The sequence below is a fragment of the Rhinatrema bivittatum genome, chromosome 7, assembly GCF_901001135.1.
Source record: "Rhinatrema bivittatum chromosome 7, aRhiBiv1.1, whole genome shotgun sequence".
Taxonomy (NCBI): Eukaryota; Metazoa; Chordata; class Amphibia; order Gymnophiona; family Rhinatrematidae; genus Rhinatrema; species Rhinatrema bivittatum.
Window position 1 is genome coordinate 129,500,117 of NC_042621.1, and position 25,432 is coordinate 129,525,548.

Here is a 25,432-nt window from a genome sequence, read left to right on the forward strand (position 1 = left end):
AGGGTTATTTTTCCCTATATGCAATACCTTGCACTTGTCCACATTAAATTTCATCAGAGAGGTCAAGGGACCGCAGGACTAGCCTCTCAACATCCAGGCCATAAAAGCTAATAACCTGAGATTCAGATAATGCAGCTTGCCCCGATCTTATGTAATCAGATCTGGGGAGGTTCCCATACTGGTCAGATCTCTGATGACAGGTTCTGCAGGAGCGGGAACCAGACCTCTCTTGGCCAATAGGGAGCGACCAGGATCATGGTCCCCTTGTCCTGCTGGAGTTTCAAGACAGTCTTCACTACCAGAAGAAGTGGAGGGTATGCATACAGAAGACCCTTGCCCCAATGGTGGGCGAAGGCATCTGAGGCTGGTAGCCCATCCGCCCTGAACAGGGAGAAGTGGTTCACTTTGCTGTTGCAAGGGGAGGCAAAGAGGTCCACGTCTGGGGCTCCCTACAGGTGAACGATCCGGTCCACTACTGCCCACTCGTGCAGTCGAAACGCTCGACTCAGGTGGTCCGCAACTACATTCTCTGTCCTTGCTAGGTACACTGCTTGTAGTGGCATGCCTTGTGACAGATACCAGACCCATATCTGCACCGCCTCTTGACAAAGGAAGAATGAACCAGTGTCCCCTGTTTGTTTATGTATTATAATCGCCACCTGATTGTCTGTCTGGATCAGGATCGCTTTGTGGGACAAGCATTCCTGAAAAGCCCAAAGAGCGTAGCAGATCACCCGAAACTCCAGGAAGTTGATCTGGCATTGAGATTCTTGAGCTGACCAACGACCTTGGGTACAGAGGCTGTCCATATGCGCTCCCCCAAACCCAAGGGGATGCATCGATGGTCAGTACGACCTGGGGAGGGGGAACTTGAAACGGGATCCCTTGCTCCAGATTGGACAGGTCCTCCCACCAGGACAGGAATACCTGGAGAGGCTGCGTAATGCAAATATGTGCATTGAGGTCCAGGGTCACACTGAGACCGCAACGTCCACTGTGCTCTGCGCATGCACAGACAGACCAGGGGGGCAACAGACAGATGCTGCCATATGACCCAGACGACGCAGTAGAAGGAGAGCCGAAACCTGCTGGCGTCAGTGGACCAAATTCACAAGAAACGATAGGAAGAGTGCTCGATCATGGGGCAGAAACGCCCTGGCTTGAACTGTGTCTAGTCTGGCCCTGATGAATCCCAGGTGTGGCACTGGGAAGAGATGGGATTTGGGGTAATCGATAAACTCCAGAGACTGCAGCACTACAATGGTCAGATTGAAAGCGTGTAGCGCACCCTGATGAGTGACATTCTTGACCAGCCAGTCTTTGAGGTAGGGGAACACGTGTATCCCCTGCTGGCGGCGGTGCGCCCCCACAAATGCCAGGTACTTGGTGAAATCACGAGAGGCTGACACAAGGCTGAATGGCAACACTCTGTACTGGAAGTGTTCCCTGCCCATAACAAATTGGAGATACTTCCTGTGACCAGGGAGGATCTCAATCTGGGCGTAGGTGTCTTTTAAACTGAGGGAAGCTCTGCCAGTCTCCTTTTTGCAGGAGTGGGATCAGGGTGCACAAAGAGAGCATCTTCAACTTTTCTCTTTGAAGAAACTTGTTAAAGGCTCTTAGGTCGAGAATAGGGTGGAGGCCCCCTCTTCTTTTTGGTATCAGGAAATACTGAGAGTAGAACCCCGTCCCCACTGACACAGAGGAACAGGTTCGACCACTCCGGCCGTTAGAATGGGTATGTCTGTTCACTGTCAGTAAACGTATGTGCATGCAAGCCCTATATGCATAATTTTACCTGCAGGCAGGTATTTTTGTTAAATTTTAATGGATAAAGCACTATTTTACCTGTGGAAATAGCATTCAAAATTATCCTTTTAAGATCCTCTATGCTGGTCTATTATGGAGATGTCCCATGGGAGTAATGAACTGTGGAAGTCAGAAGATCAGACATTCTCAACATGAACCAAACTAATGTCTGGACGGTGCTCCAAATAGATTTGTCTGCTCTTGCCTGAAATTTGCAGGACTTCCTTGACCTTATATCCAAAGATATTTTCACCACTACAAAGTAGGTCAGCAGTCCTTTCCGTCTCATCCCCTCGAAAACTAAGAGAGCTTACAAGTACTGATGGCCCTATAACAGAGTCTCTAGATGCTATTTTAAATACATCACAGGTTGTGCAGACCACATGCTTTTTACACTGCTCACTGGTTTCCATCTGGTGCCAGTTTTTTTTTGAGGGAGAAACTGGATGAACTTCAGGACCTCATCAATCTTTGTATAAATATTTGCATCATGTAGATCTGGTAAGAAGCTATGTAGGATGGGAGCAAAGCGTTCTCATAATGCTTCTTCTTAAAGAAGTCCAGAATCCAACAGTCATTTTCAGAGGGTACCAAGGCACAGGTTCTAGACTTTCTGACCCCTCTACAGAGCACACTCAGTCATCACACTCCAATTGAGCCTTGCCAAATCCTTCAGCTGCCTGAATATAATATTTTGTTTTTTGCCTTCTTGCCAACTAAAATATGGTTTGAGAAATTTCCCACATAAACGTCTGTACATTCTGGAAGAGAAAATTGCCCTTAGAGACATTCAGGTACTTAAGAAAATTGAGAAGAGGTACCCTGGGTTCACCCATCTTCTTTTCAAATGGGATGGACACCTCTGGACAAATTCAGAGATGGAAAGTCCTCTGCAGGAGACTTATTCCCAGTTTGTGGTAGAGAAGGCCCCAAGGGGATATAAATTGAGTATTCTCTTTGGACATGTAATTTTCTGACACATACCCAAGGGACCTAGGACTCTTCTGATTCAGAAAAGATTATACACTGTCTTAAGCATCATTTGGAAAAACGGGATAAAAATCCCAAAATTAAGATTAGCTGAATGGATGCTGGAGAATATATCAACCCTGGGATTGAAGATCTTTGTGGCCTGAAATTTGTGTCTCTGGATATCAGATCTGAATGGTGTCTAGAAGCAGGACAGGCTTCCGGTTCCCAACCTGTTTGATTCCAATTCGGTTCAGATGGCATGCAGAGAATCTTGGGGCAACAGACCTGTGCTGGCGCAGACAGGCTTGGCTCCAACGGAGAGATATCGAGTGAGGATCGCTTAATGCACCAAGAAAGATCAAGGTGATTAACATTAACTTACTATCAATTTATTTATTTAAATCAGTCGTGCTGTATAACTGGTAGACCATGGAAAACAGATGAAAAGGTAGAAGTGCAGAAAATTTGGTTTTCTAGTGGTATACTAAACTACAATTTATATTTAAAACTGTTTGACAAAAAATATATAGAAAAATGCTAGATATTAATTGAACAGTGATGCATATCCAGCTACATTCAAAAACAGTAATGTAAAATAATACTTTTCATACAATTTTCACCCCACCCCCTTGGTCCACACCATCATGACTTTTAATAGGGTAAAACTACAGAATAAAGCATTACACTTGAGGAGAAGAAACACATCTTCAATGATAGAAATCTTTTTGACTCCATTAAGAACTAAATATCACCCTTACCATCCCCCCTTCCTCATTTAAATATTAAAATCTTCTACAGCAATGCCTGGAGCCAAGAAAATGCACCCTTGCCCATCTTGCTGCAGTTCATCAGCGAGTAACCACTTTTGTAAAATCAAGCTCGGAGTCCGAAGATGTACCTTTCGGTCCCTGAATCCAGTGCGGGCCTTTTTCTTCTTCCCCTCAGACTGCACCTCTTCATCAGTGGACTCCACTGCTTTTGTCTCAGGATTTCTACTAGTCTCTTGTTCCTCTGGGTCCTTCACGGAAGACTGTGCTTCTGCATAGGCTCTAAGATAAAAATAGAAAGAAAAAGGTAACCAAAAGACCTCTTCACAGTGTGAAACCCTAACACAAAAGCAATTGTGATGATTACACTGGGTCTTTCCTTTCCAATACCCAAGAACAATATCATCTTGGATAATACGGGATGAAAATCACAATCCGATTGGTTGAAGGTATTACTTTGCTCATGCTCTAATAATGTTGTACACAAGACAAATATCTAAATCATAGGGGGTCCATATTCAGCTGCAAATTCTCTGGGGCAGATTTATTTAAAAAATGTACATATTCTGCCAAAAACAAACCAAGTGTTCTAGGTAGATTATGGCCAAAAACCTAAATCACTGAGATGCGAACAGAACAAATAAAAACAAGAAGCAAGGGTTAAGTTAACCGGATAAGCTTACCTGGTTAAATTAAATCAGATATTCAGCAGCAAAGCCATGCCACGGAATATACTCTGATAAATTAGGCCAGCCCTTCAGCAAGACTAAAGGTATCTGAATATGGTAGGCTATCAAACTGGAATAAATATATAAACTTAGCCATATAATGCTGAATATTGGCATTATCCAGATAACTCAGGACTCCCCTTCCTTTCCCCCCAGAATGCCTCTGATTTACCTAGGTAAGTTTTATCCATCCAGATACTTACCTGGATAAGTTAGATGCAATAAGTGCACTGGTAAATCCTGAACTATGCCAGACAAACCTTTTCAATATGGACTCAAAGAAAACTAAGAGGAATGACTTGTAATATAATAGCATTAAGACACTCAGGAATCTGGATCGTGCTCTATGTACATACACATCACAGAACTTCAAAACATTTGGATTTTAATCTCAAACCATGTTCACCCAAGATCCGTTTTATAGGCATGTAAAGTCCTTCTGGTTGTGTATTCACACATTTCGTGAGAATACATTTCAAAACCTACCCAACACAAACCAGAAAGTATTTGCCCCGTATCACTTTAAAACATTACTGTTGCACCAGCTCTTGAGAATTACACCTACTAAAGAGAAAAATGTACTTGCATACTCTCACCCCTCTCCCAAGGCATTTCCACTGGCCTGCATGCATAGAAGAGGTGGATGGTGTGGTGGTGGTGTTGAGGATAGAGGTGCTGTGTTTCACCAAGCAAAAGACTGAGCTGGCCTGAACTCTCAAGTCCCTGCAGAAGCACTTTCGCCGATGACCCATTCATTCTTTTCAATCATGAAACCTGTGGCATGAGACTATGGGATTGCTGCAGGGATGATGAGAGCACACTGGCTTTTTTTTTTCCAATTCAAATTTTATTGAGAACAAGAATATGAAAACAACAGGCAATAAGACCAATATTATACATAGAGAAATTACCCTTCTTCCAAGTGTTCCTAAGCCTAAGGTAAGTCATATATTGAACAATGGTGCATTTAAACATCTTCGTCCCCCTCCGCACACTAGCTTACGGTCCCTGTCCTGTGCTCACTGAAACACTGCAGCCAATCCTGTTGCTGAGAGCAGCATCCTGCATACCTCTGCAGGAGTGTGAATCAGTTCAGCAGATGGGAAGGGAGGGAACAATGGGAGAGGGAATGGAGAGACATGGTAAGGTAAGAGCAGCCATACTCTGAATGCAAAAATGCTATTCACATTTTATAAACAGCTGTGATGGGGTGTATGAGGCAGTGCTCCTGTATTCCCTCTTAAACCAGTGCAGGACCAAGCAAGGTGTCTGGTCCACTTTAATTCCCTTTGTGAGAGAAAGCTCTGTGGGTGGGGCCAGACAGGGGAGGAATAAGAGTTGGGTCCCAGGTGGAAATAGTCAGACCAGGCCCAGGTCTCCAGGAGGAAGGTAGTTCCTGTAGAAAGCAGAGTTGCTTACCTGTAGCAGGTGTTCTCCGAAGACAGCAGGATATTAGTGCTCATACGTAAGTGACATCATCACATGCAGCCTTGTTAAGGAAAACTTATGTCAGTTTCTAGAACTTTGACTAGGCACACTGAGCATACTCAGCATCCACATGGGGTCCTTCTTCATTCTCATAACATAGAATTATGATAAAAATAAAAAATAGGAGAAACCCAACTCTGCGAGATAGTGGGTGGGTTTTATGAGGATTAACATCCTGCTGTCCTTGGAGAACGCCTGTTATGGGTAAGCAACTCTGCTTTCTGAGGTCAAGCAAGATGGTAGTCCTCACACATGGGTGAATCCCTAGCTACAGGCTGCTCCCAAACACAAAAGCAGACCAACAAACACCAACCAGGTACCAATGGGCACATCATCACTGGTGCTGTTGGTAACAGAGGGGGAGACAGCCTGAACCCAAACAATGGGCTCTAGGTTGGGAGAATTCGATTCTAAACCTCACAGAGGTTCCGGAGGACAGACTGGTCAAATCTACTGTTGCGTCAGCCATTCCTATCCAGAAAATAATGGGATGTGAATGTGTGGAGAGAAATCCAGGTCGCAACCTTTAGGACTCCTCCATGGGAACTGCTTGCAAGTGGGCCATTGATGCTGCCATGGCTCTGACAGAATAAGCCTTGACATGGCCCCCAAGATGCAGTCCCGCCTGGGTATAACAAAAGGAGATTAAATCTGCTAGCCAACTGGATAGTATCTGTTTGGCAACGGCAATGCCCAACCAATTCTTATCAAAAGAAACAAAAAAATGTTTGGTGGACTGTCTATGGTCTTCAGTCCATGCCAGATAGAAGGCTGAAGCTCGCTTGCAGTCCAAACTGTACAGTGCTAATTCGCCTTGGTAAGAATGGGGCCTGGAAAAGAATATTGGCAAGATGATTGACTTGTTAAGATGGAAATCCATCACCATCTTAGGCAGGAACTTAGGGTGCATACGCAAGAGCACTCTATCATGATAAAACTTAGTATAAGGTACATAAGTTATAAGGCCTGGAGCTCGCTGACCCTGTGTGCTGAAGTGACCGCCATCAAAAATATGATCTTTCAGAAGAGGTACTTCAGGTCACAGATGCACAGTAGCTCAAAAGGAACTTTCATCAGCTGAGCTAACACCATGCTGAGGTCTCAACACACAGAAGGAGGCCTTAAGGGAAGCTTCAACCGAAGCCGGCCCTGCATGAATTGTACAACTATAGGCTGTACAGAGATGGGTGTACCATCTACATCATGGTGGTATGCGCTAACTGCATTAAGATGAACTCTGACAGAGTTGGTTTTTAAGCCAGCCTCTGATAGGCATAGAAGGTATTCAAACATTTTTTGTGTGGGGTAGAAGAATGGATCTAGGGCCTTCTACTCAAATCACAGGGAAAACCTCCTTACTTCAGACCATAGGAATTTCTAGTGTAAGACTTCCTAGAATCCACCAGGACTCGAGAGACATCCTCAGAAAGATCAAGTTGCTGCAGGATAAATCTCTCAACATCCAGGCTGTGAGAGACAGGGCCTGGAGTTTGGGATGCTGCAGCCTGAAATGATCTTGCATGATGAGATCTGGGGAAGTTCCAGATTGATGAGTTTCCGGATGGACAACTCCTGCAGGAATGGAAACCAGACCTGTCTCAACCAATGAGAGGCTATAAGGATCATAGTCCCTCTGTCCTCACAAAGCTTCAAGAGAGTCTTCGCCACTAAAGGAATCGGAGGATATGCATACAGAAGACCCTTGCCCCAACAATGGGCCAGAGAGTCTGAGGCTGATTTGCGGTCTGACCTGTACAGGGAACAGAACTGAGGTACCTTCCTGTTGCAGGGGGATGCAAACAGATCTATGTCCGGGCTCCCTTAGAGTCGGAATTTCTGATTCACTAGCCCCTGGTCCAGGGATTACTCGTGTGGTCTGAAGGCTTGACTCAGTCAGTCCGCTACCACATACACCGTCTCAGCCTGAGCACCATCCCATGAGACAGGGCTCATGACGAGATTTGGACTGCTTCCTGACACAGGAGGTACAATCCTGTGCCTCCTTGATTGTTGACATACCACATGGCAACTTGGTTGTCAGTCTGGATCAGGACGCCTTTGTTGGATAGCCGATCTCTGAAAGCCCACAGCAGGTACCTGATCACCCTGAGCTCCAGGAAGTTGATTTGACAACGTTCCTGAGTGTACCTCAGGCCCTGGGTGCTGAGCCCATCCACCTGATCTCTCCACCCCAGGGTAGATGCATCCATGGTTAGCACAATCTGAGTAGGGAGGCTCCGAAAGGAAATCCCCTGTTCCAGATTAGAAAGTACCCGCAACCGAGACTAGGAGTCCCTGAGAGATGGGGTAACTCATATGCAATCCTGGAAGCTCTGAGTGGCTTGGCACCACTATGACCTCAGCGTCCACTGGGCTCTGCGCATGTGCAAGCATGCCAAGGGAGTGACATGGACGGTTGTGGCCATATGACCCAACAGCCTCAACATGTGCCAAGCTGATACCTACTGACTCTGAGGAACCTCTGCTGCAATGGTCATCAAGGCAATGGCCCTCTGGTGAGGCAGAAAGGCCTCTGCCTGAACCGTGTCTAGCAGGACTCCTATGAAGTACAATTGAGGTGATGGACTGAGATGGGACTTTGGATAGTTGAGAACGAACCCTAGTGTCTCCAAGACCCAAATAGTCAAGTGCATGGACTTGCCTGAGATGTGCTCTTGATCAGCCAATTGTCCAGATACAGGAAAACATGTACTCCCAGTCTGCGGAGGTGCACCACCACCAAGGCCAGCCATTTTGTGAAGACCCGTAGGGCAGACACGAGCCAGAATGGCAACACCCGGTACTGGAAGTGCTGCTTTCTCACCATGAATCTGAGATACTTCCTGTGACCTAAGAAAATCTTGACATGGGTGTATGGCAGGACACCCAATAGGTTCAATGGTACCACTGATGGATGATAGACAGAACCCACTGATCCTCGTTTACATTGGGCCACTGGTTTGCAAAAAAACGCAGCTTGCCACCGACTGAGGGTACGGACGATTGGCTTACGTTCCCTACAGCCCAGTCAAAACCCTGTCCCCGTGTTTGACCAAATAGCTGGCTGAGGCTTGGGAGTTTTTGCTGCCTGGGACGGCCGCAGGAGCTCTGATGGTGTTGATGGGAGTGAGGAGGCAGAGGATAGTACTTCCTTTTTCGCCAAAGACTTCCTTGGCCCTGGCCTCGACAGCCTCCTTGAGGAGGATGACAGGTCCAGAGTTCTGGTGGAGAGTTGTTTGAGGATTTCATAATGGTCCTGGAGTTGGGCCACAGCATCCTTCACCCTATTTCCAAAGAGATTCTCTCCAGTACATGGCATATCAGCGATTTGTTCCTGTACCTATTGTCGGAGAACCGAGCTCCACAGCCATACCATTCTGCAGGCGCCAATTCCCGCTACAGAGCCTCTCAATGTAGTCTCAAAAACATCGTAGGTTGCACACTCCTCATGTTTTCCACACTCCAGACCCTTTTGCACCAGTGACATAAGGGTGTTTTGCTGCTGTTAAAGCAGCTGCTCAGCCACCTCCTGTACCTGCTTCCAGATGTCCTTCGAGTAGTGGTTCATGTAGAGCTGGTAGGTAGTGATGCGGGAAATAAACACGGTGCCTTGGAATACCATCCTGCCAAAAGCATCCATCGCTCTGTGGTCCTTTCCCGGGGATGCAGAGGAATAGGTCTGACAGTGCTTGGCCCTCTTGAGGGCAGATTCAACCACCACAGACTGGTGAGGCAGCTGATGCTTATTGAATCTGGCAGCCTTCTTGATGAGGTAAACCCTGTCTGCCTTCTTATTATCAGGCGGCACTGTGAGGGGGAGCTCCCAAATCCTCTGCAGCAACTCCTTAATGATCTCATGTACCCGGACTGCCATGATCTCCTTAGGAGGCTCCACAAACTGAAGGATCTCAAGCATTTTGTGCCTGGCATCCTCCTCTGTGAAAAGCTGGAATGGGATGGCCTCTGCCATCAACCTCACAAACCCTGTGAAGGTCAAGTCCTCAGGTGGAGACTTCCTTTGCTCATCTGGAGGAGAAGGATCTGATGGAAGACCATCTGAGTCTTCGGAGGACTCAGTTTGATCACCTCCCCCCCTCCAGGGGTCATAGGGACCCTCATCCTCACTGTATGCCACAGGGGATGAGACCATAGGTTCTTGGCCTACATCAAGAGGTGCAGGCATCGATGGAACTGGATGGGGGACTACAGGCCTCAAAGTCTCTACTGGCCTCAGTGGAGCTTCCTCCTCCTTGGAACAGTGATGACCACTGTACTGATAGGGGGAGACCTCAGTGCCCCGCCAGCAATCACTGCCATCCTGGGAACTGACGCCAGCTGAGTCAGTAATGCATCAATGAGAAAGAAATGTTTGGTGTATGTGTGGCCTGCCAGAAGCAGTTTGGAGGCCAAACGTTTTGCAGAAGAGAAAGGGAAGTATCTGTTTGAAATACAGAAAGCTGTGAAAAGGTCCTGGGTTCTAAAATGAAGTACAGAATACCAGGGGCCTGCGGCTCTAAAACAAAGTATAGAGTGCAGGGGTGCACACAACACGGTGGCTTGTGAAAGGGTGTGGCTCAGAAGCTGCACTGCAGAAAAAAAAATTTCAGGTAGAGAGGAAACTGTAAGTGGGCCTGGTTTCAGGAACAGCCAGAAAGTGGTAGGTTTGAACTGGCTAAAGAGAGAAGCTCTGCTGAAGGTAGATAGGTATTTAACAGTAACAAGTTAATGCTGGTCATGTTGTGGATTTTTGGTTTTTTTTTTACTTTTTGCCTTGAAAAAGAAAAAAGGAAGAAACACTGGTAAAGCAAGAGTGTGCTGAGCAGGGAGAGGCCCTGGAAAAGCTGCCAGAGTGGGCTGTGAGTGCGGTGAATGGGAACAGGGTGGGCAGTCTTCCAAGCAAGCAAGCAAGCTTCTCTGCAGTTCAAGGAGTGCAGCCGCAGGAAAACCTGGAGTGGAGCAGTCAGAGTACTGCAGCAATAAGTGATGCAAAAGCAGCCAGAGGGCTGGAAGGATAGCATAGCTATGTATTTCTGTGTAGTGGGAGTTCTCCAGCCCCAAGAATCGGGTCAAAGGAAGGACCTGAGGCTCGAGGTTTGGCAGCTGGAAAGGCTAGCCAGGATAATGAAGCAAGGGAACCCACTCCCAAGAGCCCAGGCCAGGCAGAGAGTAAATGCCTAGAGTGGCTGGATGAGGGGTACCCACAGATCATGGAGGAACTGAATGAGTTGCTGGCAGAGTGGTCCAGTGAGCTGGCCAAGTTACAGCATCAGTTTGAGACTGGTGTTATAGGTGATCCTGAAGAAGACCCTGTAGGGTGCCCAAATACTACTGGGAGTCTAGAAGTAGCTCCCGTGAGAAGCCCATAGAAGGGGGCTCTGAAGAACCCTGAGAGATGAGTCACAGAGAGCACTGATGAGGGTGAAACAGACTGCCCAGGAAGAGGGACTATTGGAAAGTTGGAAATCAGCACTACAGGAGGTCCGGATGAAGACCCTGTAAGGTACCCAAATACTATTGGGAGTCCAGAGACTGCACCCATGAGAAGCCCAGAGAGAGAGGGCATGAAAAGGCCAGTGAGAGAGGAGATGAAGTGCCAAGTGAGAGGCACCATGAAGACCCCAGCAAGTGAGGCTGTGGAAGAGAACCCAGAAGAAAGAATTGTGGAGAGCCCAGAGGTGGTGCTGCAGAGAATCCAGCAATGATGGGGAGGAGAACCCAGAGGAAGGAACCACATAGAGCCCAGAGAGTGGCGCTGTGGAGATCCCCATCAAGTGAGGCTGTGGAGGAGCAAGCAACCGGCGTAAGCAAGTGGCCAGAGTGCGCTGAGAGGAAACTGGAGGAATCTCTGATGGAAGCACCACAGCCAGTCCAAGAAGTTCTGGTGTAGTGGAATTTTAACCCAGATCCACCAAGAGACTTGATTAAAGGACTGGGGGTGCAGGTGGTACACTGGGTGGTGATAAGGTGGTCTAGGGTTACCCTGGGAGATGGGGGTAAGCATAACCCTAGAACCCTAACCCCAAGCCTAACTGGTGGGTGGCCAAATAATAGGGGATGGGGAGGTAAGGAACTCTCCTGGATGGGATCCAGGGGGAGTGAAAACACTTGGACCAGTTGGAGGTGGAGTTATGTGACGCAGTGTCCCTATGTTCCCCCTTAAACTGGTGCAAGACCAGGTTAGGTGCATGGTTTACTTTAATTCCCCTTGTGAGAGAGAGTTCTATGGGCAGGGTCCAACAGAGGAGAAGTAAAAGCTTAGACTCAGGTGGGGATAGTCAGACCAGGCCTAGGTCTCCAGGAGGAAGGCAGCTTCTGTAGAATATTGCTGTCCAAACACTGAGCTGTAACGAAGCTGTATGAGTACTGAGGGAAGCAGTACTAACTGTAAGTAATCGGAGTACACTGTTCTGAAGGTAAAGGTGGTCTACTAATCCATATATGTTAAAGTGGCAAATAAAGATAAAGTGTTTTAAGAAAGGTTGGAGTCAGTCCACGTTTGTGCTAGGGGATCACCGCTTGGTCCCACAGGGCGTTTGTACCCCAACAATGAGAACTTCAGCAGGTGAGAAAACCAACAGAAGCAACCAGCAGAACAATTAGCCCAGGAACAAAGTACACTGAATAAAAGCAAGAAGAGAAAGCAGGCAAGGTTTGAACCTTGATCAGCATTCTGGGGATCAGGCTCTACACCCCTGCCCAGGGGGAGGCCTTAAAAATAGACAACCAGAAGAAAGTGGGACCAGTCTGGGAAGTATAGGACAGCCTTATCGGAAGGAACACTCAGAACACCAACTAGGAAAGAGAGACTAGTCCTATCAAAGAAATGTGGCCTGAGCTGAAGTGGATATCTGCTGGGATAGAGGATGGGTTTGGTAGTGAGATCCAGCCTGTCAGCTAAAATTGAAGTTAGAAATTCAATGCTCAGATTTTGGTTTATATATGAATTGGTTCATGACTGATCCCAATAATGTTGGGGATGAAATAAGGAAAAAAATTTACTGCAGCCAAGTCTCGTAGTTTGCATGCTGGCAAGAGTCCAAGAAGGCAAGAGAAAAGCAGAGGACTGTGGCGCAACTCTGATCTTGTGAAAGCAAAATTCTTGAAAGTAGTGGTATACTATTTTCCAAATTCTTTAAGCAGCTCCCCTGACCCTCTGGAATTAGCCAGGTTAGTGAAAGTCACATACTGGTTTCATACTCATCGGATATGATCGGTTCATATTGGTTACGATGTAAAAAATATTTTATTTATTAGTTCATAAATGTTATTTTTTTTTAAATCAGTGTCAATGGATTTTAACTGGAAAGTCGCTATCCAGTTCTGGTGTGCATCCCAGGCTAAGATCGATTGCTGCCATCCAGGAGAACTTTCTGAGTTTGACTTGAGACTTAAATACCCTGCTCTGCAAGAGTTCCCAGGCTCTCTGGACCATAGTAGCTCACACTGTTCCACCTCCATCACTCTTCTACTCCAGCAGTAGCCGTGTAAATCCTGCCACTGCAGAACCATACTTACAGAATGATAAGCCATAGAGTACAGACGGAAACACTGGGTCTCCTAAGGTGCTGCTTCTACCACCTCTAGTGTCTATTGGCTCTCAGCAGTGGGATTACAACCAATTGGCAGTAGGAGGTAGCAAGAGCAGCAATGCAGGAGATACAAATGCTTCCTGCCCATCTGCGTAGCCTGTTCCAGCAGTGCAACTGCAATTACTGCAATGGGAAGGGCAGGTAGAGAGGAGGAAAGTGGACATGGGAGATGGTGAGGAAGGAGAAGATGAAGCAAAGGGGGGAGAGAGGGGGAGCATGGTCACAGAAGGGGAGGAAGAATGACAATGCAGAAAGGGTGGATAGGAAGGTGGCGAACCTAGAGAAGAGCATGTAAAGGGCGGGTAGGAATGTGGAGAGCACGGTGAAGGGTGCACAAAGATGGAGAAAGAAGAACAAGGAAGGAAGACTGTGTACAGAAGGTGATAGGAAGGATAGTGCACAAAGGGAGAGATAAAACAATGGATGGATGTGGTACAGCAAGCAAAGGGGAAAAGGAGGGGAAGCAGAGGATGGGCTGGAAGAGGAAAAAAAAAACCCACAGCTGTTAATCTTAATATGGTGCATTTTCAAAAACGTGTCCATATTCTCAGACAAAGCTTCGGAATCTCTGCATATTAATTTACATATTTCAAGAAATAATAAACCACAAATTCTTTCCATTCTTAGCATCACATGACACCAAATACATCCCAAACTTTTCATAGTCAACTATTTTTCATGACATATTTATTTTACCATACCAGGAGATTCACAATACTATACACGAGCCTGTGTGCCAGAAACATGAGACAGACAAGCTGTAAGGGGAGCGATAAACACAGGCATCTGGCATGCTTTAGCACTGCAGAGAAGTTTCTGATGTTCTGTGGCAAACCTGCAATATGCTAGCATCGGTTTACACCCTTTTGCATATTAATGTAAATCTATTTTACACAACAGCAAAAGTGGTTTTCCAATCTTCCTTGTGTCTGTATAATTCATTTCATTCTTTGGGGAGTTTATGGGCTGGGGATTTCAGATACTGATGCAGGGGAGAGAGAGGACTGGGACTAGGAAAGGGAGGGAAGGAAGGAAGGAAGGAAGGAGAAGTGAGAAAAGGGAGAAAGGAGCGGAGGTAGGTTCCAGGACTGTGACAGACAGAAAGGGAGGTTCCAGGATCTGAAGAAGGAAAAAGGAAGGGTGGGTGGGTAGGAAAGGAGAAATAGATGGAAGGAAGGAAGGTTCTGGGAAGGAATATTTTCAGGTCAGAGAGGAGGAGAAAAAGGTAGGGAGGTTTTAGGGCTCAAGAAAGGAAGTAGGAAAGGTGGGAAGGATGTTTTTTTTGATAAGGAGAAGGCAGGTCCTAGGATCTGGGATGAGAGATAGAAGAGAAAAGCCAAGAGCAGCAGGGGATCAAGACTGGAAGGAGAAGGAAGGGATCCCTTCCAGGGCTCTTGTCCTACCCCTATTCCTTTTCTCATACCTGTTGCTTTCCCAACGATATATATATATATATATATATATATATATACACACACACACACACACACACACACACAAATTCTTTACCACAAAACACAGCTGATCCCCTTTTCTCTCTCCCCATCCAATTCCCTGCTCCTGACCCAAATTACCTCTCACCTTCAAATACCCACACAGCTGGCTATCTCACACTCTTGCAGGCCCCGATCCCCCACAGCTCTTCTCATCCTCTCCAACCAAGCCGCTCTCTACCCCCCCCCCCCCCCCCCCCCCCCCATCAGCTCACTATTGCCAGGACATCCCAGGAAAGACATGATAGTGTCAATGCCTTTATACAATCCCAGTACTCAACTTAAATGCAATAATCATCAATTAGAGCCTGTTGTGATCCATCACAAAGTCTTCTGGGGATCTAGCTAAGCTGCCTAAAATTATTTTTTTACAGGCTCTCATTCACACCAACCACACCCCTTGTCAGGCTCTCATTCACACACATACCCATACCCTAGTCAGGCTCTCATGTATTTTCTCACATACACACACAGCAGCCATTCTGCTGCTCCTCCATGTATGCAGACCCTGTGTTAATCAATTCTCTTGGGACTAGCACTTCTTCAATGCTGATCTCGTGCATCGCAAGATGAATATAGAGCACGTGCTAGCTGCATGTGTTTTGGATAGTGCACACTGGCTCTGAGAAGCAGCAGGAAAACAGGCTCCCTCTTCAGTCTTTGGCTGCTGGAGACCTCTTCCTCTTCTGGGTCGCGGTGGGATGGGATCCACTGATGGCCTCGCGGGCCTTTTCCTCTTTTTGGCTGCCAGTGGGATAGGCTCCAACGGCAGCCTCTTCCTCTTCTCGGCCCCAACTGGTGACCTTGCAGGCCTCTTTCTCTTCTTGGTCACTGGTTGAGTGGGGTCCACCGATGGCCTCATGGGCCTCTTCTTCCACCTTCCCTCCCCCCTTCGGGTGTGCCTCCTTGTGCAATTGCATGGTGTGCATACCTGGTAGTACCAGGTCTAGCTTCCTGCAGGACAAATAGGCTGACAGATTCATGCTATTACTTTTGGTTTGTATCAACCTGTCCTTGCACCTTCCCTGGGCAATCCTTATTCCATACAGTTATGAAGTCAAGACTGAGCACTCTGTTTACCTGGTAGCTGGGAGTCCCTGTCCAGCCACCTTCTCTCCTCACATCCTTTCTTTTTGGTTCCTCAGCTCTGCTCCTCCTCAATCAGGTCAGAACCTGGGGTCTTCTCCCTGTCTTGTCCTGCCTTGCAGTTTAGCTCACACTGCAAGAAACAGTCAGATTCCCCTCCTACAACAGATTCACAGAGCTGTGCCACGCCTGCAGGAGTGCTTCCATGATGGCGCCTTGAAAAGTTGGTGGGGCCATGGTCTAGGTAGCCCACCTCTTTCCAATGTCTATGCTTCCAAAAAAGGTTTTTAGACTCCATTGTTAACTAAGCCTCTACATCCACATTATAATGAAGTTATACTTATCTAACTACAACTATTTTCAATCACCAAATATGGTTATCTACTCTGATATCTTTAGTAAGGTGGCCAACTTTTCCATGGATCATAACTAGACACCCCCCACTAAACCTCATGCTTTGAGAGGGGAGGTGGAAGCGAGGAGGGAAGGTTACAGACTCAAGCAGTTGTTAATCCACTCATTGGCTTTCAAGCAACCCCACAATATACTTTGTTTTATGAAATGTTATTTCAACTATCCTCAAAGACATCAACCTCAGTCTCTCTCGTGCAGTTTTGCTCTTTATCAAAACTAAAGCCTTTCTAATAGACACCCATCTCCATACTTCCTTATAAATACACAGCCTCGTATCTTATATACACAGATACACACTCCCAAACAGCCTCCTCTCTCAAACACACACTTCCAAATACACAACTTCCTCTCTCATACACATACTCCCAAACACACAGCCTCCTCACTCAGACACAGATAGTTCGCTCTCTCTTTCCTTAAAACCTTCCCAGCCTTTCATTTAATGTTTGAGTACTTGCCAGGTATTTGTGACTTGGTTGGCCACTGTTGGACACAGGAGACTGGGCTTGATGGACCCTTGGTCTGACCCAGTGTGGCATATCTTATGTTCTTACTACTCTTAGCAGAAGGTATGGAGATTAATACCCTTAACCAATATGCTTTCATACTTTTAATGCAATTGCAACATTGCTCCCCACTTAAACGGCAGGGGATAAGAGAAATTTGATTCAGACAACAACCAAGGCCCCGACTTCCATGGCCTGGGATACGGTTATGCGGACATAAGGGAAAAAGCACAGGACTGCTTCTATGGCCAAATCCAAAAGGAAACGAAGAAAGGGTGCACGGGGGTAACTTGCTGGTGTGGCAGTTACTGCCCTTAATCAAATAAACCTTGATACTTTTGATGCAACGCCAACATTGCTCTCTGCTTCAACAACAGGAGAAAAGGGGAATTGGATTTAGACAGCAACCATCGAGGTCCCCAGCTTTTATGGTCTGTGGAACTGATGAGCTTGGGGGTAACCAGCACAGTGCAGCGGTTACTACCCTTAATAGAAGCATGGGATTACTACCCTTAACCACTAAACCTTGATGCTTTTTATGCAACTGCAACCTTGCTCTCTGCTTCAAAGGAGGGGGGTTGGGGGGTGGGGGCTGGAAGGAAAGAGAAATTTGGATTCAGGGACAACCGGCACAAGCCATGACTTTTTTTTTTTTTTTTTTTTTTACACAGTCAGGGGTACTGATGCTCAGACATTAAGGAAAAAAAACACAGGACTGTTTCTACAGCCAAGCCCATAAGCAAAGCACATCAAGCAAAACTGACTGATACATGGGGGTAACCTGCACGACGCGGCAGATACTACCATGGGAAGCTTGCTGGGCAGAATGGATGGATCATTGGTCTTTTTCCGCCATCATTTCTATGTTTCTATGACTGTCTCTTCCCCTTCTCTGTTCCTGTATCCCTCGGCTGGCTCGCTGCAGCCCCCTCTCTTGGGTCTTGGCCCAGCACTCAGTAAGGGAGGGGGAGGGACCCAGAGGGCATTGCTGCAGAGATCTGTGGAGCCACTGGGAACTAAGGGCTGTGCTGTGCCCCACCTCCTCTCCCCATTCCATCCAATCACAACACAGGAAAGGAGGCAAGAGGGTAGGGACACAGTGCAGCAGCTTTCAGCTCTGTCTTTCCCTATATCCTAGAAGCTGTGGGAAAGAGAAGGAGCCTCTTGCAAAAAAACAGATTTTCAGTGTCCGGTCAGTACTTCTGTTCGGAATCTGTACAGCACAGCGGAAAACCTGGTTGTCCGGTCCAAAACCGGGCAGTTGGCAGCCCTAATCACTGTTACTAACACTTACTTCCATACCGTTATTGGATATACACAGCGCTGTAAAGACATGCATAAAAGACCATCTCTGTTCCACACAGCTTACAATCGGGCCTATACAGTAAAGCGCGGCCGCGGTTGCGCCATTTTTAACCCACTTTGGAAGCACGTTTTGAGCGCGTAAGACGGACGCGCGATTCAGTATCGGCTTTTACGCGTCCTTAGCGCTTGCCGAAAAAGACGCGTATCTATTACCGCATGTATATGACATGTTAATGATCAGATTAGCTATTCCCCTCGATACAGTAACGTGCGCCCAAATTATTGCCTTTTTAACCAGCTTATTTACCGCATCTTTAACCTCAATATTTACCGCCTACCCTGACCCTGGCGTTAGTGTGGTGTTCGGTCAGCTTCATACCGGACAGCGCCATGGACAACATGCATATATTGGCTCTGGCGATATTTTTCATTCAGTTGAGAAGCAGAATGAGAAATGCTTGAATGAGAAATGCTCGAAATGCTTGGCAGATTGGAGAGGCCAACAGGGGAGCCCAGCAGCAAGGAGAACCCAGCCAACCGTCCGGAAAGAGGCAGGAATGTCCATGAATGTCCATGAACGGAAGCTGCGACCTTGGACGTCCGGCCAGGCGCTCAAGGCAATGGCCATGGACGTTGGAAGGCACCAGGGCCTCCGATCAGGGACACCCGGATAGAGGCGGGAAGGTCCCTGAACTTCCACGTCCCCGCTGCCTGCCGGGGTACCCTGCCAGGTACCGGTGCACCCTGGATACTGTATAGGCGCCGTATACCGCTCTATACAGTAAAATGGATTGCGAACGCCTACTGCTTCATTGACGCGCTTTGGACGCTCGTTTGCCGCCACTTGGATTTGACTCTAATTTGAATACTGAATCGAACGGCTTGTGAACCAAAATGTGCGCACATCAAACAAGCGGGCACCCGGCACTGCCGCACTTTTTCTTGCGCGTCTGTACTGTATCGGCCCAAATCTAATTATGACAAACATATGCAAGGGAATACTTGATTCGGGAGTCTGGCCAGCTCAGAATGGGTTAACTTACAACTTACAAGGTTCTAGTGAAGCACCATCCCTGACAATAGGATAAAGTTTAACTTATCTCTAACACAGCTGTAGCAAAGCACATCCCTCACACAAGGAGAAAGGTTAACTTATCCATGACACAATTAGTTGTCTGCTTGTGACATGTATCTCAGTAGAGTAAACAGATATAGATTAGCTATGCTACAAAAAGCATTCAGCATTGCTCTGCGTGCTGGGGTTTTGAAGGGCAGGGGATAGGCACCTTCTCCTCAGCCCCCTGAAGCACTCAGAGGCTACCCAGCATAAAATAAGATGCACAGCACAGTACTAGAGGAGGATAGAAAGACATGCTGCAACCCTGAGCTCTTCCACAGAAGGGACTGCAACACATAATGAATGTGTTATGTTGCATTATTATTATTCCTGCTATCTGCATATATCATTTTTTCTTGCATTATTTTCTTCACTGAGCACTTTTAATAAATATTAATTGTTCTGGGATCTATTGTCATGCTGATTTGATGCGTGATCCTGTTAGAGAGAGGGAGTCTGCAGGATCTTGGCCCTTTGGGTTCTTGTGTGCTTACTACATCCACACACAACATGTAATGGAACAACTCAAAACAAGCCAGCTTGGTAATTTAATTTATAAGAAAACGGATAAAACTAACAAGGTTATGATCTGGAGAACCAGTGGTTAGATTTAAAAGCAGCCTTAAAAAGGTGGGCTTTTAGACTGGATCTGAATAAGGCTAGAGAGCGAGTATAACACACAGAATCAGGAAGTCTATTCCCAGTGAACGGTGCAACAAAATGGAAAGTGCAGATTCGGGAGTTGGCGTTGGCGGAGAAGGGTGCAGGTAAGAGTGATTTGCCCAATGAACAGAGTTTAGAAAAAGGGATTAGGGCGAGATAAGAGGAGGGGAAATGATGAGTTGCAGAATGCACACCCTTCTAGGTAAGAGAAGATTGAATTGTATGCAGGAACAGACAGAGCTGACTTGACTTTCTTTACTATCATTTACATGGGGATAGAAACAGTAGTGAAAAATAGCTTCATGGAGAGAAGTACTGCTTGTGGCTCTGCAGGTTTTTATTCAGTCTCCTGGGTAAAGGGATAGCAATTTGAATGTAGTATTTGAGCACTGTTGATTTTAGGTTTAAATAGTCTCAGCATAATCTGGGAGGAATATACTACACTTCACAATCACAGTACATTTTTAAAAACTTAGTTTCAGTTTTACTTACAAACAGCTCGATACAGTAAAGTGGGGCCGCGGTTACCCCGCTCCTAACCCGCTTTCTACTCACTTTCCGGCCGCGTTAGCCCTTCCTGAGATACACTATCCCCTTTAACCCATCCTTACCACCTCTTTAAATCCCCGGGTAACCCCTTCCGCACGCGGCATGTATATCAGATGTAAACGATCGAATTAGCTATTCCCTCCCATACAGTAACGCGCGCCCCAACTATTGCTATTTTACCCTGCCGTTTTGCCCCGCGTTTAACCTGCTAACTTACCGCCTACCCTTACCCCTGCGTGACGCACGCCGTGACGTCACGCGCGCCCGTCTATGTGCTTTCATTGGCCGGAGCGCCCAAATCGACGGGCGCTCCGGCCAACGAAAGAACGCTTCGCTCCGCTCGTGCTGGAGAGGGCACAGAACAGTGGGCTCTCACCTCACGCCGAGCTAGGAGAACCGGGACCTGCGCTGGGGGGGGGGGGGGGGGAACGCTGCAAGCCGCTTCACAATTTGTCCGAGCCAGGAAGGAAGGAAGGAAGGATTGGGGTGGATGGAGCCCTAGCTGTTGTACTGCTGTTGCCGAGCCAGGAGAACCGGGACCTGCGCGGGGGGGACCGCTGCGAGCCGCTTTCGCCGCCAGCTGCCCCCTCCGGAGGGCGGCAGAGAAGAGAAGGGGCTGAAAAGCAACAAAAGGTAAGTTGGCACATGTCGAGCCGCTTCGGGAGGAGGGGATTTTCGGTTTTTAGGTTTTCCTGGGTTAAAGTTGGGATCCACTTGCTGGTGCCTGTCATTTCAAATGTCATTTGAAATGACAGGTACCAGCGCACCCAGGATACTGTATAGGCGCTGTATTAAGCGCCTATACAGTAAAATGGGTTGCGCGGGCCTAACGCTTCGCCTAACGCTTTGCATACGCGGCTTGCATTTGCAAGCAATTTAAATAGAGTATCGAGCGGTATGTGATCAGAACAGTGCGTGGGGCAAACGAGGGTGCGCCTGGCACTGCCGCACTCTTTCTAACACGGCCTTACTGTATCGACCCGAAAGTAAATTACTGCTTTAAGGAAGGCCCGAGCTTATTGGCATGATCAGAATATTCTCCTGCATTGTAGTTCTGAAAAGAACTCATTTCCTAAGATGAAAATAGCAATGCAAAGAAACTGTGGTATGGAGAGTGGTTATATACATAAATTGTGTTTTTGTCCAGTTGTGATAAAGGCAGTTAGTGTAGCCGGGATTAAAAAAAAGATCTGGACAAGTTCCTGAAGAAGTCCATAAACTGCTATTAATCAAGATGACATAGGAAATAGCCACTGGGTATTATGGCATAAGTAACAGGATTTATTTAATGTTTGGGTACTTGCATCCTAGATTGGATGCTGGCCTTGATGGACCCTCAGTCTGACCCAGTATGACAACTTTTTATTTGTTTTTTTATAAAACGCCTGGGAAAAATAAGGACTAAAACTTGGATGACTGCATCTGAAGAACGTCCTTTGACCCCAAGGCTTGTATTAGGTCTTCCAATCAAGGATGTTTATTCTTTGGAGGCTAAATGGATTACTTATCTTTCAAGAGCAGCTCAAATTTCAGTAGCTGCAAAATGAAAAACTTCATCATGTTCAATCTTAAATGGTTGGCTCTGCAGAGCTTGGGAGATTGCCTCAATGGAAAAAAAAAAAGACTTGGGACAAGACACCAATCTGATGAAATCTGGAATCCAGTCTTAAAAGAGTATCACAATGAAGTAACAGTGTGCAGGTCTATTGCTACTCATGTCAGAAATGTAGCTGTTACTTTTTTTTTTTCTCTTCTTTATGTGATTAAATAGGTAAACCTTTGAACTGGTGTGTAGTATGCTAGGATTCTTTAATGCCTTAACCTGTTATACTTATTTGCTTGGAAAAGGTCAATAAAAATTATACTAATAATACATAAAAATGCTATTAATCAAGTTGACTTAGGGAATAGTCACTGCTATTACTGGCATCAGTAGCATGAGATCTATTTAATGTTTGGGTACTTGCCAGGTGATTGTAACCTGGAATAGCCCCACTGTTGGAAGCAGGATGCTGGGCTTGATGGAACCTTAGTCTGACCAAGTATGGCAATTTCTTATGTTCTTAAAATTGCATCACCTTTCAGAGAGAACATGCTCACTAACATTAAAATGAAAAGCATAAGTTTTCTTTTTTTAGGAAAAGCAAACTCTGAGCCTTGCCAAATCACAGCCAAGCAAGTGAATTCCCTCAGACTTCAACCTTTCACTGTTGACTGCTCTGCCTGTTCTCAATATATTTTACAAAGTATTTGGAAAAAAATAAGTCTCTCTTTCATTTTTCTTTCCTTCTCCCAAGATCTCATTCAGAGAGTATCAGTAAGGGATTCACTCTAGCTTCAGGGTCTGTTTCTATCTTCTCAGAAAAAGAGAGGCCAAATCATAGCCTTTTATCCACCGGTGATTGTATATGCCAGGAGTACTTTAGGATACTAGTTTAGCTGTCAAACAGGGCATGCCTGGGGGAACAAAAGATTCACTTATGTGCCAAAGGACACTGCAGGGCAACAGTCAGGCAGTATGAGAAAGGAGACTGGCCAGCAAGTTGCAGGGCATTTACATTAGACCCACTTAAAGGAAGCCAGAAACATCTCAGTCACATCTGGCTATGGGAAGAGAACAGAGGACATGCTGGCCGTAAGGTATAAGCCCCAAGCTGCAATCTAGCTACATAACAGTTTCTGGTCAGAAAAAGAGGGTGCAAACAAGGGAAACAGAAAAAAAAGAGAACACAAGAAAAACAGAAACAAGTTAAATAGCAGTGTCATTCAGAAATTATTTCTACACCACCATTTGATAACATTAACATCCTCACTTTAAGACACCAAAAAAAATAGCCCAACATGTTCCCCTAGGTGCTGGAAACCTACTCAGGAGTATGTGTCTGCCACAGAGAATGGCATGGTACAGTTCAGGGATGGCGTTCTCTTTCTACTCTCAAACTTCCTTTGAGTGCACTCTCTCATTTTTGTGTGTTTTTGGAAAAGCGAAGACTGTTATCCATCAATCCTGACATGCATGCCCATGTGTATGACGTGACTATATCTCCATTTGTCCACATACTGGATCAGCGAGGCAGACACAATAGCAAGCTGGCAGATCATTTTTGTGTATTCTGAAAAGGAGTATATCTGTCTAACCTTATTCATATTTATGTTATTTACTTAAAGATGGCGCCCCTTTGCAGAGCTTTTCCATGGACTGTTTTCCTAAGTAACAAAACAGTAGTGAAGAAAACGAACTAATAAGGTTGGCACACCAAAGGAATTTTAGATGTCAGAATAGGCAGTTTGAAAGAAGTCAGTTTTTAGCCAGGCTGGAGCAACCCTGTTTTTCATGGAATTAATGCATCAGCAATCGTTTATAACCTGATTAGGCAATATTTATACATAGTTAGACATGTTTAACCTCAATATTTACTACAAAGTTTCCATAACGTCTAGTTAACATGTTACCCATTTATATTGTTCGTTATCTGTATCAAGTTGTTATTCTGTAAACCGGAGTGAAGGCAGATAGCTATACTTTGGTATAAAAAAGACTTCAAATAAACAAACAAACAAACAAACAAATAAACAAACAAACATGGAAGTCAGAAGATATTTTATTACAATGATAGGAGGAAAGAAGAGAAAGCCCTAAAGTGAGAGGATGCTTGCTCAGGCGAAGGAGGTGCTGACGAGTCTATAAGACTGGGAATGGAGTGTGCTTGAAGCAGAACAGCACTAAAGCAATCAGAAAACATGGAGGAACCAGACCATTTGAAAATAGAAAGTGAAAATCAGAAAGTGAAAGAGCACAAGACTTATCAGGGAGTAAATGGAGGGAAGCAAAGAAGGAAGAAGCATCCTTGCTCAAGTGCCAGAAATGTGGAATTCAAGCCAACCTTTGGTGATACAGGGGAGGAGCCACGGGCAGAGAGTCCTATCTGAGTTCTATACTTCAAGGCTGATGTACTAAGCTGCAAGAAAATGGGCCATTATGTGATAATGGCCCATGCTAATCGCATGCACACGAGTTTGCGCATTATGTAGCTATGCAAACATAGATAATTAAATGATTTGCTTAATGATGCACTTCATTATCTACTTTTGCATAAATTTTGCAGCCAAGTTCACAATAGATAAATAATACTTCATAAAATCAGCAAATAATGCACACAAAATTTTGTAAACAAAACATACATTACCATTTTTATCGAATGATGTAATTTTCAACTATGTTGGGAATGGAGCTGCGTTAGGGATGGATTTAAAAAGAGTGGGAAAGGTAAGTAAGTTTCTTTATGTAACATGCTTCGATGTCACTGAAGTGAAATATCAAATTTTATTAATTTATAATGTATCTTAGTGCATTGCCTCTTCATTTGTAATTATTACTCATTTAAGAGCCCAAGGAGAAGAGCCTACATTGGCAGACAGGTTTGGGAAATCCATGGAATCATACAGAGCAACTAACACAATATAATTTGGATTGACTATGGTTGCAAACAGGATACTGGGCTTGATGGATCATTGGCATGACTCAATCCATTGAACCTGAAGACTGGAGGGCTCCAGGGGCGATCCGGGGAAACTACAGACCATTTAGCCTGATTTCAGTGCCAGGAAAAATAGTAGAAAATGTTCTAAATATCAAAATCACAGAACATATAGAAAGACATGGTTTAATGGAACAAAGTCAGCATGGCTTTACCCAAGGCAAGTCTTGCCTCACAAATCTGCTTCACTTTTTTAAGGAGTTAATAAACATGTGGATAAAGGTGAACCGGTAGATGTAGTGTATTTGGATTTTCAGAAGGTGTTTGACAAAGTTCTTCATGAGAGGCTTCTAGGAAAAGTAAAAAGTCATGGGATAGGTGGCGATGTCCTTTCGTGGATTACAAACTGGCTAAAAGACAGGAAACAGAGAGTAGGATTAAATGGACCATTTTCTCAGTGGAAGGGAG

General features: G+C 45.7%; 1 protein-coding gene across 7 annotated transcripts in view; it reads right to left on the reverse strand.

Moving 5' to 3' along the window:
* The window catches only part of MICU1 (mitochondrial calcium uptake 1), a 512,953-nt gene that overhangs the window by 333,133 nt on the left and 154,388 nt on the right, over positions 1-25,432 (reverse strand). For all 7 annotated transcript variants that reach the window (XM_029609124.1, XM_029609121.1, XM_029609122.1 and 4 more), the window contains one exon: positions 3,680-3,830. In XM_029609124.1, the coding sequence (XP_029464984.1) occupies positions 3,680-3,830 (151 nt within the window). The remainder of the gene's footprint in view (positions 1-3,679; positions 3,831-25,432) is intronic.